Source organism: Thunnus albacares, chromosome 19 (assembly GCF_914725855.1).
Source record: "Thunnus albacares chromosome 19, fThuAlb1.1, whole genome shotgun sequence".
Taxonomy (NCBI): domain Eukaryota; kingdom Metazoa; phylum Chordata; class Actinopteri; order Scombriformes; family Scombridae; genus Thunnus; species Thunnus albacares.
Genome location: NC_058124.1, coordinates 29,270,766 through 29,290,626, shown reverse-complemented (window position 1 = coordinate 29,290,626; position 19,861 = coordinate 29,270,766). Strand labels below are relative to the sequence as shown.

Here is a 19,861-nt window from a genome sequence, read left to right as displayed (position 1 = left end):
CCAAGTGGTTTTTGTGCCTAAACCAAACCATTTTAACTAGGGATGCACAATATTATTGGCATGTCATTGGTATCGGCGGATAAAAGCTCTAAAATGAAATATCGGCATTGGCGAATTCTGGCGAATTCTGCCAATATGTCGCCATCTCCTCCGCCGCCTGACTGTGCTTCCCTTGACGGATTGTTTCACCCTGACGGTCCCGGTGTTTCCTCCGCAGGCTGCACTTCACTCAGCCGCCCGTCAGACCCGCTGCTGCTTCTTCCCACTTTAACCTGAATAATAAATCGGGGCTCGGTGCTCCGGTTGGATCCACATGGAGAGCCGAGGCTAACGTTAGCTGAGACGCTAGCGAAGGCTAGCTGGCTCCTCCGGTCATGCTGCGGCTAACGCTCCGCTAGCCTCCCAGCTAACGTTAGCCCCGGTTTGTTATTCAGGTTAAAGTGGGAAGAAGCAGCGGGTCTGACGGGCGGCTGAGTGGAGTGCAGCCTGCGGAGGAAACACTGGGACCGTCAGGGTGAAACAGTCCATCGAGGTGCTGCGGTGTTCGGCTGCACAGATAAGAAATCCTTTGGCTGACAGGATGTACCACTCTGTTTGAAAAATAAAAAAACTTCACCTTCTTCTTTTTGGTTTATAACGGCGGTTGTCAACCAGCGTATTAGGTGCATTAGCGCCACCTTCTGCTCCGGAGTGTGGACCAGAGATTAAATCCTACACATTAATCCTGTCTGTCTAATAAACTCAATGAAAACTCTACTGCTGCTCCCACTTGGCAGGTTCATTAGTTTTAATGCTGAGCTCCTTCATATATTGTCTTTATTGATCATATTTAGTACAATCTATGCTGCATGTATAATAGTCTCCTCAGCCAGCTGGAGAATAATATGTGCATATATCAGCATCGGCCACAATGAGTTGGAAATATCGACAAAAAATCCAATATCGTGCATCCCTACTTTTAACCCAAACCATCAGAAGGATCAGAAGATATCACCTGCAAAAAAAAAACAAAAAAACTTTCCTCCATTTCAAAACAATTTGAATTTGATAAGGTGGTCTTGTGCGATCAATAAACATGCGTAATAATTCCATACCAACAATAAACAGACTATTTACATGGAGGATTTTTTTTGTCCATTTGTTGGCAGCAGAACAAACTTCAAACATGCACAGAAGCAAAACTAGGAGCCAAAAGAAGCAGAAAATCTGCAAGTGATTCATTCCATATCACATGTGTTATTTGATCAGTTTTTAAATAAAATGTATTGATTGGAGCAGCTTTATCTGGTGATTACAGTCTTTAAACAATCAATAGATGTTATTTTGACGTGAATGATTATTATCCACCTGATGAGACGATATTTCCATATGACAGACAGTCGGCTCCTCTGTGAGCTTTATAACCTTCAGCTGTGAGTCAGAGTTTGACCTCTGACCTCTGCACAACAACACGCCGGTCCGCAGAGTGTTTTCAATGTAAACATCTGAGCATCGACCTGTTTAATATTTAACTGCAACAGGCGCATCATCAATCACAGGAAAACACATCCACACACTTTTATCTGATGTGTTGAATACATGAATAACGTGTGACAGCCGCTGAGGCATCACTCCGCAGGAGGAGGAGACACCTATAAATACAGGAGGAGGAACGAAGCGCGCAGCAGAAGAAGAACTCAGCTCACAGGGAAGGAAAAACAACATCAGTACAAACTAGAACAACAAAGAGAAACAGACTCTGGAGCTGAAATTAGACAACAAAGAAGAAGAAATCAGAATATTTCTATAATATTCTTGTAGGATCTTAAATTATTTCTGTGTTTAATCGTGAGTTCATCTGAATTACTGAACTTTATTTATTATTTGAAGTTTTTATTGTGATGCTAAAATTAAATGTTGGTATTTTTTTTTTTTTAGGTTTTTTTCTGTGATGGAGAGCGTGCGAGCCGTCGTCTACCTGTCCGTCTGTCTGTCCGTGCTGACATCACTCTGTCAGGGTCAAAGGTCGGCCGACAGCCAACTGCCGTCTGCACCTGACGAGCCGACCCTCGGATTCACAACCAGAGAGCTGGTGAGTCATCTGTCGTCACGCAGGATCTTTGTGTCTCCGTCAGATTTCTGTAGTTCTTCTTCTAAAAAAAAAAGACTTTATTTATTTATTTTAGTGAAGTTATGTGGGATAAAAGATATAATGTTTAAATTATGAGGTTAAATTCAAAATAAGTGAAGTGATCAAATGGTTAGTTGATAGTTAATTGAATGGTGAAAATGTATTAATTATGTCAATTAAGGTCATAAAAGATTAAACTGTTATGGAGAGTCAATTATGTTTATGTTGGTAAAATTAAAACTAATTAAAATTGTAAAAGACATTTTAAGATTAAAGTTATTATTTAAGAAAAACTTAAAAATGGAGCTAATTAAGGTGGAATTGAAGCTGATAAATGACAATAACATTAGAGCCAATTAAGGTGGTAAAATGTGGCCAAACAATAAAATGATTAAATTATAACTAATTAATAAAAGATGAAGGCAGTTCATTTATAGACAATTAATGTTGTAAAGGTTGTTTGTCAAACAATAATTAATTAAGGTGGAGTTATAGTTAATTAAAGTGTCCAAACAATAAAAGATGATTAAATTATAATTAAAGTGGTTTTAATATTAAAATAATGTTTTACAGTGGTCACATTTAACATATTAAGACAGAAATGTTTTCAAGTTATAAGTAATTAAAGCACAAAGATGAATCATTAATTAAGATGATGAAGGTTGTAAGATTTTCAAATTAAAATATTTGTATAAAACGTGCTGTTATCAAACTAACGTGTAAGAGCTGAAATAGTCTAATGAAGATAAAAAGTATTGATTATTATTATTAATAATAATAATATAATGATAATATGATGGACTTTATTTAAAGGAAACAAGTTTATTGTGAATTTAAATTTTATTTGCGTGGCTTTAGTCTGTTTGATCAATAAAGTTTTATTCCTAACGAACATAAAACGGTGGCAGCTGAACAGAAATGATTTATTCTCTAAAGCAACAATAAGCAGCCGGTTTCATCTTTACTGTAAACAAGCTGCACTCAGATAAAATCAGTATAAATATATCTTATTCTTAAATTAATTCAAATAATACTAAAAACCACTGAGAACATTCAGACTTGTATCTCCAATATAATATTTATTGCTTATTTGAATAGAAACAAGTAAAATATATGAACTAATCTGCATGTACCTTTAAAATACACACAAAACAGCACAAAAACACAAATAATTTATGATAAAACGTCATAAAACGAGCTGCAGCGTCCAGGAACACACGACTGATTTCTCTTTAAAAATGATTTTTTTTTTGAAGATTCACTACAGATCTTCCCAGTAGAGAGAAAACACACCAGCTCAGATTGATGAATGATCAAAACTTCTTTATTTAATATAAATATAACGTAGCAGCGCTGTGATCTTATCGGCTTCTTGTTTTAAAACCTTCTGCTGGAGAAGATCTTCTAGTGTTTGTTTGTCTAAAACATAAACACAAGAAAAATATGACCTCAGTCCTTAGAAGGAGCTCCGACCCTGAACTGATGAGTCAGTTCATTTATTTTTATTTTTACTACTTTTAACCGATGTGTCACATTAAAGGATCATTCTGCTGATTTTCTATATTTGTCTTCATGTTTGGATCCAAACCAACAACATATATCGTGTTTGTATCAAAGCTGATATATCTGATTAAAAACACGTCAGTGAGTCTCACCGCTGCTCTGGGTCACATGATCCTTCATCAGGAAGAGTTTGGTCACGTTAGTTTGTTTAGAAACGGCTCCAAAGACTAATAACAGCATCACGTTTTCAGTCTCCAGAGAGTAGTTCTGTGTACGGCAGACACCACTGAGCATGCTGAGTCCTTTAACTTCACTGATACTGATGTTGGTTGATGTTAATGTGTGTGTTTGTGTGTGTTTGTGTGTATGTTTGTGTGTTAATGTGTGTGTTTGTGTGTTTGTGTGTGTGTGTGTGTTAATGTGTGTGTTACATCGTGTGTTCAGGCTGAAGCTCTGCAGGGTTTCCTGGATGAAGCTGAAAACAGAGTCGGTCTCTCTGTGGAGAAGAAAGCCAGCGTCATTCCCCGGGTGAGAACATGACTGACAGCTGTCAATCAAACACGAACAGATGGAGAACTGAAACTGCAGAGATTATTATTATTATTATTATTATTATTATTATTATTATATAATTGTACATATATTCCCAGTTGTATTACTAACTTGGGGGTTTAAACAACAAAACTTAGACTGTCAGGCAGATTTCAGGGTTCAATTCATCTCCACAAGAATTTTATTTCAAGGTTCGAGGTAGAACTCAGTATACAGGAGGAAGAAACAGCAAATTCCTACAGTGCAGCAGTGTGCACAATAAAAGACAACGTTAGATCGTTCCTAAAACAAGATTTAGATTTTCATGTAGGAAAATAAAACTAACACTTAATTTCACAGGTCTTTAATTTCCTTTAACCTGCAACTAATTGAAGGAAAAATAGAGAAAGTGTTATTTTATTTAAGTTTGAGGTTAGTTATTTAAAGTTGTACTCAGATCCTTTACTGCAGTAAAAGTACCAATACTACAATGTAAAAATACTCCATTACAAGTAAAAGTCCTGCATGAAAAAGTACAAGTACATAAGTATTATGAGCTTGATGTAGTTGAAGTATTGCAGTAAAAGTACATAAGTATTATGAGCTTGATGTAGTTAAAGTATTGCAGTAAAAGTACATAAGTATTATGAGCTTGATGTAGTTAAAGTATTGCAGTAAAAGTACATAAGTATTATGAGCTTGATGTAGTTAAAGTATTGCAGTAAAAGTACATAAGTATTATGATCTTGATGTAGTTAAAGTATTGCAGTAAAAGTACATAAGTATTATGAGCTTGATGTAGTTAAAGTATTGCAGTAAAAGTACATAAGTATTATGAGCTTGATGTAGTTAAAGTATTGCAGTAAAAGTACATAAGTATTATGAACTTGATGTAGTTAAAGTATTGCAGTAAAAGTACATAAGTATTATGAACTTGATGTAGTTAAAGTATTGCAGTAAAAGTACATAAGTATTATGAGCTTGATGTAGTTAAAGTATTGCAGTAAAAGTAGTGGTTTGGTCCCTCTGACTGATATATTATTATATATGACATCATTAGATTATTAATAGTGAAGCATCAGTGTTAGAGCAGCATGTTACTGTTGTAGCTGCTGGAGGTGGAGCTAGTTTACACTACTTTATATACAGTTAGCTAGTTTAGTCCAGTGGTTCCCAACCTAGGGGTCGGGGCCCTCCAAAGGGTCAGCAGATAAATCTGAGGGGTGGTGAGATGATTAATGGGAGAGGAAAGAAGAAAAAACAAAGTTCTGATACACAAATCTGTTTTCAGTTTTTGGACTTTTTCTCTAATCTTTGATTTTTGCTGAAATATTGGATCATTTGAACATTTATTGAAATGAAAGCATGTGAGAAGTTTAGAGGGAAAAATCACTATTTGGTGGAGCTGCTAACAACTCATAGACATGTGAAATGTGACCCCGACTACACACTGCTTTTTGTAAGACGTCAAAATACAAAAAGGTTGGAAACCACTGGTTTCATCTTTAACAATGTGTTGTATTTTAAAAGCTTGTTATATTATCCTACTTAAGTACAGTACTTAGTTACTTTCCACCACTGTTAGTTTGTCATCTGGTTTCCTAGTAGTGAGCCTGGAAGCTTTGCTTACTGTGTTCTCTCCTATAAAACTGCAAAAGTTACCGATGACAATTCCAGCTCTGAAACAAAAAGTTAAGATACCAGTCCAGCCTTTGCAATTCAACGGCTTCATTGTGGCCGTCACCCTTGGAGCAAAAGCCTCTCACGCTGTGCTTTTTGGTGAACTGCCGCCTGGTAAATGCTTTCCCTCTGGCAGGGGACCTCCCAGGATCTGAAGCCGAAGCGGCACCGGCGGCTCCACCCGTCAACGGATGCTTCAGCTGGGTTTACAATAACTTGAGCGCTAAAGTTGACATAAAATGGGCCCATTCACCAACAGTATTTATCCTACATAAACAAAACAGAGGCCTCCTGGATGAGGTGGTCGTCAGCAGGGTCAACTGATCCTTTGATTCATCAGCAGTTCCTTCTCGATGGAAATTAAGGTCTGACAGTCGTGTTCTCGTCCAGCTGCAGCTGTGTGCTGGTAGTAGCTTTCAGATTACTTGAAGCGCTCGGATGGTGATGGGCTGACTTGGATATGGACTTTGAACCAGTACCCAGTCTCTGCACCAAACAGCAAGCAATCCCAGCAGCACTTGGTTGATCCTGTTATCCAGGAGTATCATGTGTATTTTCTGGAGTTGCCTTTCAAAGTCTTGGTTTTCTGAACCAAATTAAGGCCTGTTGTAGGTCTTCTTTTGTCGATTAAGTCCAACTTTTCATTAAAAGTTAATCTTGAAAACAGTGTGGATAATAAATTTGCAACGGTGGTAACGTTACTCGTAGCGTCCATCGTGATCTAGCAGCCTTGCTAGCTAGTTTATCAGCGTTATTTTCCCGTTAGCTTGTGATTCATGTCCCATTCAGTGGGCGGAACTTGTCATAAAGTTAACAATAACAAAGCCCACCCATTCAGAGGGAAGATGTGATTGGTCAATTTTATTGTCATTTGAAATTAGTCTCTCATTGAATCACTATTGCTCAGCTCTCTGTAGACACATCACATCCCAACACAAAGCGAACAAGCAGGTTTGGAGGGTTTATTTCCTCAGAAACATTTCGTTTAGATGTTGTTTGTCAAACTATGAATTGATAAAATAAAATTAGAACTAATGACTTTTTAAATATTATTTTTTGAATATCTTGGCCGTCTCTGACTGTTCCCCTCTGTATGTCCATAAGAATTGCCTTTAAATATCTTCTTCCTCCTGTGTTAAAATCCTTTTTTTGAGCTTATTTTTGAAGCTAAAATCTGAAACCTGTCTGTCTGTCTCTCAGTGTGATGTCGGCGAGCGATGTGCGATGAAACACGGACCTCGTATCGGCCGACTGTGCGACTGTCTGAGAGGAACGGCCTGCAATACCTTCTTCCTGCGCTGCTACTGAACACACAAACACATTTATACTTCTGTACTTGTGAGGACATCATCCATTCTCTAACCTGAACCCTAAAACCAAGTCTGAACCCTCAAACGGCTCTTTAGAGAAGAACTGAGGACCAAACAAAATGACCCCACTGTTGAGGTCTGAAGGTTCGGTCACACCAGCGAAATTAATCTGCGAGTCTTCGCAAAATATTTGGTTGGAGGAGCTTTGAGACATGCAGACTATTCGCAGGGTTAGCTGGTGTAGCTGGCGAGCTAATCGCTAACGCGCTAACCCAGCTTGTCTCTATTTTCTCTCTTCTGTTCTGTTTACTTCTCCCTGACATTTGTTCACCATTGTTCATGATTTTGTTCAATAAAAAGTTATTGACGAGGGAGAATAAAGTGCACCAAGCTAATGAGGTTGCTATAGGTCAGTTAACAAATTTACTGAAAACCACCTGCTAACATTCACTAACAGTCGTGGATGGAAACAAGTATTCATTCTTATTATTTTTCTGATTTTCTGGAAATTTAGTTAAAACTTTCACCACATTTGGATGCAAACTTCAACACCTGCTGGGTCATTGACTACTCGCAGAGTATGTTAGCTAACTGCTGTAGCTGACAAGCTAACTCTTAGCATCACTCAGTCTCATTAGCTTCTCTCTATTTCCTCTTTCCTCTGTTCTGTTTACTTCCTCCTGATGTTTTGCCAATGATTTTGTTCAATAAAAACTTATTGAAGAGGGAAAATAAAGTGCTCTGAACGAACGAGCTTGCTAACAGTCAGTTAGCAAACTCGTTATCTTAGCTTGGTTGCTAACAGAATATTTTCACAGTTTAAAAAGACATTTGTACCATCGATTCCTGTCTCCTAACTGTCTGTAAAACAAATACTAACACAGAGGCTGTCAAATAAACTGGATGTTAGCAACACAGCTAACTGATTAACTGCGATAGCTTCCTCCGTTTTGGACTCTCCGTCCACTCGAAGGTCAGTACTGTCAGGGCGACTTGTTATCAGTCAAGTTGCAAATTTGCAACTTCACCAAAGTTGAGCTCAAAAGCTTAAAAGATGCAAAAAATTATGCTGATTTTCTTCCCTCCTGCATTTTTCCATTTTTAATTCTGGTGTGACCGAGTCTTTAAACTGGTCCTCACAAATATAGAAGTACACACACTCTCACACACACACACCTGTCTCACCTGGATGTCTCTCGCTTCCCTTCTGCATGTTTCTGTCTTTGTTTTGACGTTTCAGTGTCTATCCCTCAGATTCATTTATTTTTGTTAAATAAAGATTCTTCATAAAGCTGCACGGCTCCAATGAATTCCTGTTTTCCATCAATTTACAATAAACAGGGGACTTTTTTCCCCCTGAGATTAGTCTGTCAGGTAACTCCTTTCTTAGTGTCTGCTTGTAATCTAAAGCATCTGATTAGTGGAGCTTGCTGAGGTGGTACACAGCCTGCAAATGTCTGTTCAGTGCAAAATGTTGCCGATTTAATTCAGCGTTCAGGTGAACATCAGTAAAGGGTTCAGGGAAGCTCATGAAGTCATTAAGATCCAGCGGTGGAAGAAGTATTTACATAAAGTATAGAGCAGTGATGTGTGAGCAGTCGCTGCTTCTTGAAGTATTTTTCTTGTTCTGTATTCTCATTTCAAATATTTCTTTAATCGATCTCTTTGATGTTACTGAACACAGAAACTCAGGACTCTCCTGGATGATGTGACGATCCTACAGGCTTATATTCTGACACCCGTTTACATTAGTTACACTTTGTTTCTGAGAAATAACTTTTTGTCTGTGATTCTGTCGGACGTCTAAGAATACTACAATACGTCAAATCCTCGGCCACTTTTGCTACTGAGAAGAAGGTTACTGGTTACTGGATTCACTCCAAATTGACTAAGAAATTAACAATAAACTGATTCACTTTGCAGTTTGTAAAATCAGTTTTCTCAACCTTCAGCTTCAGCTTCAGCCCACCGTTAACAGCACACGCAGCCAAATTTTAAGCTCTGTGATTGGCTGTTTCAGGCTGAAATGCACCTTGGGTAGTTAAAGTGATAATCTCGAAGATTTCAATTAAATAAATATCTGTTAGGTCACTATCTATCTCCAAATGAGGTAACACAATGATGATTGAACCTGTGGCCCACTGATGGAAGCTCTTGCATTCGCTGTATTTTGAGTATTAAGAACTGGGTGTTGGTGGCAACATTCCCGACATGCGTTCAAATCACCGGCGCTGCAGTTAGTTTTCTGTCGCCCAGCAGTGGTTGGTCCGTCAGAGAGGGTAGGCGGAGCTAACACAACAGACTCTTTCTTCAACTCACTTGTGTGTGAAGCAGCGTACTGTTCTTCTGGTCTCTGCTAGCGCAACATCAAACAGGTGACACTGTTTGGATCTCTGGGGGTGACGTCCACAAACACACCTGCAATTACCGTTTATCACCAAAGAGAACAAAACGGAGATCCAAAAGTTTTATGTACACAGTTTTGTACCTTTGACTTTTTAAAAAAACACCAGATATTTTCTAACACAGTTGTTCATCTTTTGTACTGATGATTCAACCAGGACAGTTTCATGTTGAGGTGCTCAAACTGTGAGTAATGTAACATCGTCTGTGTAAAACATGAATGAGATTTTTTACTTGTGGAACCAGGACGCACAGGAAATACCTCCTCCCACTCAGCTACTTACATTTCAGTCACATTTCACATGTCTATGAGTTGTTAACAGCTCCACCAAATAGTGATTTTTCCCTCTAAACTTCTCACATGCTTTCATTTCAATAAATGTTCAAATGATCCAATATTTCAGCAAAAATCAAAGATTAGAGAAAAAGTCCAAAAACTGAAAACAGATTTGTGTATCAGAACTTTGTTTTTTCTTCTTTCCTCTCCCATTAATCATCTCACCACCCCTCAGATTTATCTGCTGACCCTTTGGAGGGGCCCGACCCCTAGGTTGGGAACCACTGGACTAAACTAGCTAACTGTATATAAAGTAGTGTAAACTAGCTCCACCTCCAGCAGCTACAACAGTAACATGCTGCTCTAACACTGATGCTTCACTATTAATAATCTGATGATGTCATATATAATAATATATCAGTCAGAGGGACCAAACCACTACTTTTACTGCAATACTTTAACTACATCAAGCTCATAATACTTATGTACTTTTACTGCAATACTTTAACTACATCAAGCTCATAATACTTATGTACTTTTACTGCAGTAGGATTCTTCATGCAGGACTTGTAATGGAGTATTTTTACTTTGCTGTATTTGTACTTTTTCTGAAGTAAAGGATCTGAATAATTCTTCCAGCACTGATGATACTGTATATATTTAAGTTTGGTAGATATTTTCTTATGCAGCTTTTGTGCAGGATAATTAATTATCTAGTTAATTGGATTTTTTCCTGTAAGAGTTTAATTATCAGCCTGCAGCTGGTTTTGTTTCCTGTCAGAGTGAAGCTCACAGCTTTCCGTGTCAGAACCAGCTGATCCTCCATCAGCTCAGCGTCAGTCACATGTCAACCGATTTCATGACATCATAACGAGATCGGAGCCAATCGTGGTCCAGTATGCGGCTTGACACTAGTGCGATGTGGAAACTTGAAGCCTCCAGTTGCACAAACACTGAGGATGAACTTTACAGTGAAGGAGGAAACATCTGGAGTCCAGCAGGAAAACTTCACAGATCAGAAATATTTACAGATTCAGAGATTCTGGATTTTTAATAAGCGAGAAGAAGCAGATGAAGGATTTTTTTATGAACTAATTGTACTTTTTATGGAAAAACCAGATCAGACTCAAATTATTATCCAAAGCAGCGTATGTTTCTATGTCTTAAATCATTCCTGCTGTTCAGCTAAATCCTGAACGCTTTCTATAAATATCCGTCACAATGGTTTAGTTACTTTAACAGTAAATAAACGTTTCTGATCCACAACGAAGGACATCAGCGACTGAATATCACACAAGATAAGACACCTCTGTGTAAAATCAGGTATATTCATACATCACAATATGCTATAATATAGTGAAATATATATGGTTTCATCATTTTTTATTTCAGTCAATTTTTCATTGTCCCACTTTAGAAAATGAGGTTTTATAAGTGGGACAACTGGTTTTACTAATGTGGGACAGACACATTAAATGTACAATAGTTATTCATTGTAATGCTTCATTTTCTGACTTATTTTAGGCAGATTGCAAATTATATTATTACTAATATTAATACATAATATAATACATTATGTTATTGACCAGAGATGTTTTATTGTATGAATCAATGTGATTTAGACCTTTCGACCCCCCAGTGATCCCAGAATGGTATTGGATGCGGATATTTGTTGGCTTCATATAAAAATATATTGCTGAAGTATAAATTGCAAAAATTGTCCCACAATTACCCCTTAATAAACACAATCTGATTATAATCAGTAACATTTATATCCTTTTATCCCCCGTTTAATGTGACAGCGGCCCTGTTCATTAGCATTTGTTAGAAGGGGAGATAGATGCATTTGAGCTTAGTGTCCCACATTACACTAATTCACCAAACATCCTGCAGATCTCTGATGATTGGTGTTTGTTTTCCTCCTGATATCAAAGCTCAACATGCAGAGAAGCAGCTGCTGCTGATGGTTTGAAGCTTGAAGCAACATGTTTCAGTCATTTCTAACTTTTAGAAGAGGCTCTGAGGAGTTTCCTGTAACAGCACCGATCTGAAAATGTTTTTCACAGAGCAAAGACATAAACACAGAAACACAAGACAGGTCAAAGACTTCCCCAATCAATCATCGTTGGTCGATCAGTCATCCCTGATTAAACCCCCGGTGAGGCTGATCAGCCTCGAGGCCTTGTCACTCGACACAAACTCTCCTAAAAAAGACCTGACGCCGCCACCTTCCAATCAAACCTTCATTTAAAACTGATGTCCGACAGCAGCTGCAGGGTCCACAGTTCCAGAAAGTCAATTTGCAGATCCGTTAGTAGCTTGATTAGCAGCTAGCTGGTTGATTAGTGGTTAGCAGGTAAGCTAGCAGGTTGTTTAGCAGTTAGCGGGTTGATTAGCTGTTAGCAGGTAAGTTAGCAGGTTATTCAGCAGTTAGCAGATTGATTAGCTGTTAGCAGGTAAGTTAGCAGGTTATTTAGCAGTTAGCAGGTTGATTAGCTGTTAGCAGGTACGTTAGCAGGTTATTTAGCAGTTAGCGGGTTGATTAGCTGTTAGCGGGTTGATTAGCTGTTAGCAGGTAAGTTAGCAGGTTATTTAGCAGTTAGCGGGTTGATTAGCTGTTAGCAGGTAAGTTAGCAGGTTATTTAGCAGTTAGCGGGTTGATTAGCTGTTAGCAGGTACGTTAGCAGGTTATTTAGCAGTTAGCGGGTTGATTAGCTGTTAGCAGGTAAGTTAGCAGGTTATTTAGCAGTTAGCGGGTTGATTAGCTGTTAGCAGGTAAGTTAGCAGGTTATTTAGCAGTTAGCGGGTTGATTAGCTGTTAGCAGGTACGTTAGCAGGTTATTTAGCAGTTAGCCGGTTGATTAGCTGTTAGCAGGTACGTTAGCAGGTTATTTAGCAGTTAGCGGGTTGATTAGCTGTTAGCAGGTAAGTTAGCAGGTTATTTAGCAGTTAGCGGGTTGATTAGCTGTTAGCAGGTAAGTTAGCAGGTTATTTAGCAGTTAGCGGGTTGATTAGCTGTTAGCAGGTACGTTAGCAGGTTATTTAGCAGTTAGCAGGTTGATTAGCTGTTAGCAGGTACGTTAGCAGGTTATTTAGCAGTTAGCAGGCCAGTTAGTCTGTTTTGTGTTTCTTTTCTTTTTTAAACTTTGGAATTCAGTTAATTTTGATTAATTTTATCATATCTTTAGGAGGTTATTATTACTATTATTATTATTATTACTATTATTATTATTATTGTTATTATTATTGTTGTTGTTGTTGTTATTATTGTCATATTTTTAATATATTCTTTTTTGTCTGTTGTGTATATTCGTCCTGGTGTTCCTTGTGAAAGAAGCCATTTTATTGAATTTGATCTGTCCCTCTGGTTCGCCAGCAGACCTCCAGCTGTGTGTTTCCACCAGCTGAGCCGTGTGATCGTCCAATCAGAGCCGAGCTGCTTCTGATTCAGAGAACCTTTCATTTCAGCGGTGATCAGACAGACGGAGCTTATCGACATGGATCAGAGGGACAGGATGGCATTTAGCTCCCAGCATCCAGCGCTCAGAGATAAGACACATTAATTACAGCAGCTAACACACACACACACACACACACACACACACACACACACACACACAGAATATTATCACAACAAAAGAGAAATCAGGTTTGTTCTTCGACAGACTGCTGACAGAGCGAAGCAGCTTATTAAATTAGTTTAAAGTTGTTTTTTTTTACATTGAAGTCAATCTGTTGATGCTGAGAGGTTTGTTTTCAATCAACTGAAGAAGCATCAAACACAAACCCTCCTTCCTTTAGAGGCTTTTCACACCAAAAATATATTTTAAATATTCACATTGAACATCAAACAGTATCTTGTTTCATTATTCAGAAAACTGAGAGTGAATTCTCTTAGCTGGACAAAAAAAACAATCAAAATCCACTTATAAGCCTGTCGATGAATATTTATGTGTCTTTTATATTTCCTTTTGTTGTCATTCAAAACAAGCTAATAAGTCCTGCATGAAAAATCCTACTACAGTAAAAGTACATAAGTATTATGAGCTTGATGTAGTTAAAGTATTGCAGTAAAAGTACATAAGTATTATGAGCTTGATGTAGTTAAAGTATTGCAGTAAAAGTACATAAGTATTATGAGCTTGATGTAGTTAAAGTATTGCAGTAAAAGTACATAAGTATTATGAGCTTGATGTAGTTAAAGTATTGCAGTAAAAGTAGTGGTTTGGTCCCTCTGACTGATATATTATTATATATGACATCATTAGATTATTAATAGTGAAGCATCAGTGTTAGAGCAGCATGTTACTGTTGTAGCTGCTGGAGGTGGAGCTAGTTTACACTACTTTATATACAGTTAGCTAGTTTAGTCCAGTGGTTCCCAACCTAGGGGTCGGGTCCCTCCAAAGGGTCAGCAGATAAATCTGAGGGGTGGTGAGATGATTAATGGGAGAGGAAAGAAGAAAAAACAAAGTTCTGATACACAAATCTGTTTTCAGTTTTTGGACTTTTTCTCTAATCTTTGATTTTTGCTGAAATATTGGATCATTTGAACATTTATTGAAATGAAAGCATGTGAGAAGTTTAGAGGGAAAAATCACTATTTGGTGGAGCTGTTAACAACTCATAGACATGTGAAATGTGACTGAAATGTAAGTAGCTGAGTGGGAGGAGGTATTTCCTGTGCGTCCTGGTTCCACAAGTAAAAATCTCGTTCATGTTTCACACAGACGATGTTACATTACTCACAGTTTGAGCACCTCAACATGAAACTGTCCTGGTTGAATCATCAGTACAAAAGATGAACAACTGTGTTAAAAAATATCTGGACATGTGTAAACAATCTGACATCAGTTGGATGAGGAAGTAGAAGTCACTGCAAACAAAGTGTTCAGAGCAGGTTGAAGCCCTGACTGTTGACTTGCAGGCAGCATTTCTGCATACGATCAACTCAGGTTTTGGAACTTTGACCCTGTTTAACATCCGACTTCAGTAACAGAAAACCAGAAAAAGCAGAATTTGAATCTTTAAACTTAATTCTCAAAAACTCAAACTTGACAACGTAAACTTGTCGGCGTTGTCCGGTTCTTACAAACTGAGCAGTTGAAAGGTTTTTCTCCTGTCTGACATTTCATCTGCTTCTGTAGATGTGACAAATGTTTCACTACACTCAGAACAACTGACAGGTTTCTCTCCTATATGAATCATCATGTGACTTTTCAGATTTGTGTCGTGTAGACGAATCTTTTGCCACCAGGAAGCTGACGGGAAGTAACTGAGTACATTTACTGAACTGCAGAGGAGTAGAAAGTACAATATTTCCCTCTGAAATACAGTGGAGGGGAAGTATCATTCAATTCAATTCAAACTTTATTTCAGAGTCACAACAGGGTCCATAACATGTAAAAAGAAAAATGACAAGACAGACCAGATAAAACTACAATAATAAAAGCTCATATGTTGGTTATTTCGCCACTTGTAGGAACACCTGAGAGCAGCAACCTCACAGCATCATTATAAACCACTATGAGCTGCATACAGAGACATTTTATATTGACAGAACACACTAACTGGTCTGAGCATATAGTTTACAACACATAAATATCTCTGTCATCATTTAAATCATCAGTGAAAGTAGCATCAAATAGAAATACTCGTGTATAAGTACCTCAAAACTACATTTGAGTAAAGTTACTTCGCTACCACACGGGACAACGTTCTTAGTTTGATGGTATTTATTTATTTGTCAGCAGGTGGAGGTGGATGTTTGCAGGCAGCGGGGGGAAAGAAGAGGCTGCAGCCGTCACACAGAGCGCGAGGAGCGGCAGGAAGAGGAGGAGGAGCTCGGTTCACACTTCCGCTCTGCAAGAATGTCTAAAGTCCAAATGCTGAGCGCGTCGGTGAAGCAGCGGCTGACTGCTGCTGCCGAGGAGATCATTCTCCTGTTTGAGAGATCGATAGCAGAGTACGAGGAGGAGATCGATCGGCAGCGCAGACTGCTGCAGCTGCAGGTGAAGCCGGAAACGACCAGAGCAGGTCTGTAGAAGCTGTTTGTGCTTCATTGTGACTCCGCTGACTTCAGTCAAACCTTCAGCTCTGCTCTCCGACCTCACTTTAAACACGCTGTCAAACAAGCTGCCTGCATATCTGCTTATTGATCAGTGAAAGGCTAACAGTTAGCTCTCCGCAGCAGCTGCGTCAGACATTCAGACGGAGGCCGGATGCTCAGTATTTGTTGTCTTCAAAATAAAAGCCCCACACATGTCTGCAGTTTGTATTATTATAAACATCAAACGTGTCAGAATCACTCCTGAGAATCATACTGACAGTTAACTTGAGATTAAAAATCCTTTATGAAGGACTGTTGCTGTTTATATCATATCTCTTACGTAGATATGTGAACTAAGCTACTTACATTTGTTAAAAAATGAATGTAGCCTAATAAGCACATTAAAGGTGGCATCTAGTGGAACAGACTTGGCAGAAATCATCTGAAAATAAGAATCATTGTGTTTTCATTATCATAGAATGAGCCTGTAGGAGCCATTTATGTTGATTGTTGGCATTTCATTGGTTTAGTTATAACTTGCAGTATTATTTTGGACACTGGGTGGCGGTCATTAGATGCACAGGGTTGTATATGTCGGGGCGTAGGTGACAGGAAACGGGAGGCACAGGCAGGTGGAGCACATAGAGTTCTTACCAGACCGGTAACAGACGCACACTACAGCAGACAGAAACCCGATATGTTCATGACATGTACAAAGACTTCAATAAAACAACAAACTAAACGGCAGCTAACAGACTCACCCCTAACCCAACCTACCTGTGTATTAATGGCAAACGGGAAAAACAGGAAAAGAAAGGACATCGAAAAATGAAAAATTGCCATTACAGAGCCCTTTATAGCTACACAGGGAGCGCGTCCTCTTCCGTGGAGGCCGCCATGTTGCACCACCATGTTTCCATGGTAACACAAATCAGACAAACTACGCGCCGGCTCCGGCGATGGGCCTTTTCACCGCGTCAGAGTTGCACAGGGATCTGATTCAAGCGCTTCTGATTCTGGAAGTAAAAGGTCGTATCTTTATTGCCATCGTCAGGACAAAGTTGTATCAGATGTTTATTTTAAGCGTGAAACACTGCTGTGTCTAATACTGCACTGCTAGCATACCTGCAGACTCTCAAGGGAAGTCAGGAGTGTTTCAGGAGTGTTTATCCAAACCTCCACTTCTTTTTACTAGTCTTTTATGTTCCTCTGGTGCACTGAAGACTCAGGGCAAAGCAGAAAATGACAGATTGTTCTAATGAACCTCTCCTATTGGCAAATGCTTCATTAAAGCATCATTGAACAATGGATGTGTAACAATTATACGAATGACTGCATGTCTGTGTTTTACCTTCAGATGTCTGCAAACTGATTATCAGAAAAGAGGAGGTTCCCCCTGAGCAGCAGGACCCAGAGCCCCCACACATTAAAGAGGAAGAGGAGGAACTGTGGACCAGTCAGGAGGGAGAGCAGCTTCACGGACTAGAGGAGGCTGATATCACCACATTTACACTCACTCTCGTTCCTATGACGAGTGAAGATGATGAAGAGAAACCTCAGTCCTCACAGCTTCATCAAAGACAAACTGAACAGATGAAAACAGAATCTGATGGAGAGGACTGTGGAGGATCAGAACCAGATAAACATCTACAACCAGTTAGTGATGACAAGACTCATGAATCTTTTGAACTTGAGACTAAAGTCAAAGATGATTGGAGGGAGACCAGCGAACCTCAGTCAGTTTTAAACTTTCTGAAAAATAATGGCTGTAACACTGGTGAGAAACCGTTCTGCTGCTCTGAGTGCGGTAAAAGATTCAGCCAAAACTCAAACCTGAAGACGCACATGAGAATTCACACAGGAGAGAAACCGTTCAGTTGTTCAGTTTGTGGTAAAAGATTTATACAAAAGGTACATCTGACACACCACATGGCACGTCACACGGGGGAGAAACCGTTAAGTTGCGGTGTTTGTGACCAAAGATTCGCTTGGCATTATCAGCTCAAAAACCACAAATGTGTCAGTGAATCCTCACAGCTTCATCTCAGCCAAACTGAGGAGAACAGAGAGGCAGAACCTCCAGCCAGCAGCTCCACTGAACCGATGGAAACAGAAGCTGATGGAGACGACTGTGGAGGATCAGAACCAGCCAGACATTTACAACCTGATACTGTTGGCAAAGCTTCACACCGTTCCTCACCTGGAACTGTCTTCCCCGTGAGTGATGGGGGACTAAATAATGGCAAGAAACCATTTAGTTGCTCTGAGTGCGGGAAAGCATTTGGTCGAAAGACGCATCTGAGGGAACATCTGAGATGTCACACGGGAGAAAAGCCTTTCAGCTGCTCTATTTGCAAGAAAAGTTTTTCATGGAGGAGACAATTACTGAGACACATGAGAATCCACACGGGGGAGAAACGATTGAACTGCAGCGTTTGTGACAAAATGTTCAGTTGGCATTATCAGCTCAAAATCCACCACTGCGTCGGTGAGTCCTCACAGCTTCATCAGAGCCAAACACAACCTCAGTCAGGTTTAAACTCTATAAAAAGTACTGAAGTCCCTGCAATCGATACAGGATGTAACACTAAGAAAACCTTCCCCTGCTCTCGGTGTGATAAAGTATTCGGCTATAAGGACTCTCTGCTGAGACACATGAGGTGTCACACAGGAGAGAAACCGTTTTGTTGCCCAGTTTGTGGTAAACGATTTCGAGAAAAGGGAAATATGGGACAGCACATGGTGGTCCACACCGGGGAGAAACGTTTCAGTTGCAGCGTTTGTGACCAAAGATTCAGTTGGCGTAAACAGCTGAAAAAACACAAGTGTGTTGGTGAGAAACAGTAAATGAACTTTGCACTCTGAGTTTGGTTGAATCTCCAGCAGCTCAGCACGGAAACACAAAGGGGAACTTTTGTTACTGGAACTGCAACTTTGTACATACAGCAAACCCAAAGACAGTATACACAGCAATAAAATACATTTCTTATCTAAATAAAAAAACATGATGAATCTGTGTCCAAAATATCACCAGTGATAAAAGTGTACAAATACCACTTTCAGTGGTGGAAAGTACATTTACTCAAGTACTGCACTTAAGTACAGTTTTGAGGTACTTGTACTTTACTTGAGTATTTCCATGTGATGCTACTTTCTACATTTCAGAGGGAAATATTGTACTTTCTACTCCACTACATTTATTTAACAGCTTTAGTTACTTTTCAGATGAAGATTTGACACAATGGATAATATAACAAGCTTTTAAAATACAACACATTGTTAAAGATGAAACCAGTGGTTTCCAACCTTTTTGTCTTTTGACGTCTTACAAAAAGCAGTGTGTAGTCGGGGTCACATTTCACATGTCTATGAGTTGTTAACAGCTCCACCAAATAGTGATTTTTCCCTCTAAACTTCTCACATGCTTTCATTTCAATAAATGTTCAAATGATCCAATATTTCAGCAAAAATCAAAGATTAGAGAAAAAGTCCAAAAACTGAAAACAGATTTGTGTATCAGAACTTTGTTTTTTCTTCTTTCCTCTCCCATTAATCATCTCACCACCCCTCAGATTTATCTGCTGACCCTTTGGAGGGGCCCGACCCCTAGGTTGGGAACCACTGGACTAAACTAGCTAACTGTATATAAAGTAGTGTAAACTAGCTCCACCTCCAGCAGCTACAACAGTAACATGCTGCTCTAACACTGATGCTTCACTATTAATAATCTAATGATGTCATATATAATAATATATCAGTCAGAGGGACCAAACCACTACTTTTACTGCAATACTTTAACTACATCAAGCTCATAATACTTATGTACTTTTACTGCAATACTTTAACTACATCAAGCTCATAATACTTATGTACTTTTACTGCAATACTTTAACTACATCAAGCTCATAATACTTATGTACTTTTACTGCAATACTTTAACTACATCAAGCTCATAATACTTATGTACTTTTACTGCAATACTTTAACTACATCAAGCT

At 38.9% G+C, this 19,861-nt stretch overlaps 2 protein-coding genes across 2 annotated transcripts; both read left to right on the top strand.

The window, feature by feature from the left end:
- Nucleotides 1-1,215: 1,215 nt before the first annotated feature.
- On the top strand, nucleotides 1,216-8,425 carry cart4 (cocaine- and amphetamine-regulated transcript 4). The gene is made up of 4 exons (XM_044336209.1): nucleotides 1,216-1,827; nucleotides 1,918-2,071; nucleotides 4,058-4,141; nucleotides 7,025-8,425. Exons 2-4 carry the CDS (start codon nucleotides 1,931-1,933, stop codon nucleotides 7,130-7,132), a joined length of 333 nt encoding a protein of 110 aa, XP_044192144.1. The 5' UTR covers nucleotides 1,216-1,827; nucleotides 1,918-1,930; the 3' UTR covers nucleotides 7,133-8,425.
- Nucleotides 8,426-14,757: 6,332 nt separating this feature from the next.
- Nucleotides 14,758-18,816, top strand: LOC122970032 (gastrula zinc finger protein XlCGF57.1-like). Its single transcript, XM_044336125.1, has 2 exons — nucleotides 14,758-15,850; nucleotides 17,221-18,816. The coding sequence occupies exons 1-2, from the start codon at nucleotides 15,685-15,687 to the stop codon at nucleotides 18,708-18,710; spliced, it is 1,656 nt and encodes a 551-aa protein (XP_044192060.1). The 5' UTR covers nucleotides 14,758-15,684; the 3' UTR covers nucleotides 18,711-18,816.
- The last annotated feature ends 1,045 nt before the right edge of the window (nucleotides 18,817-19,861 follow it).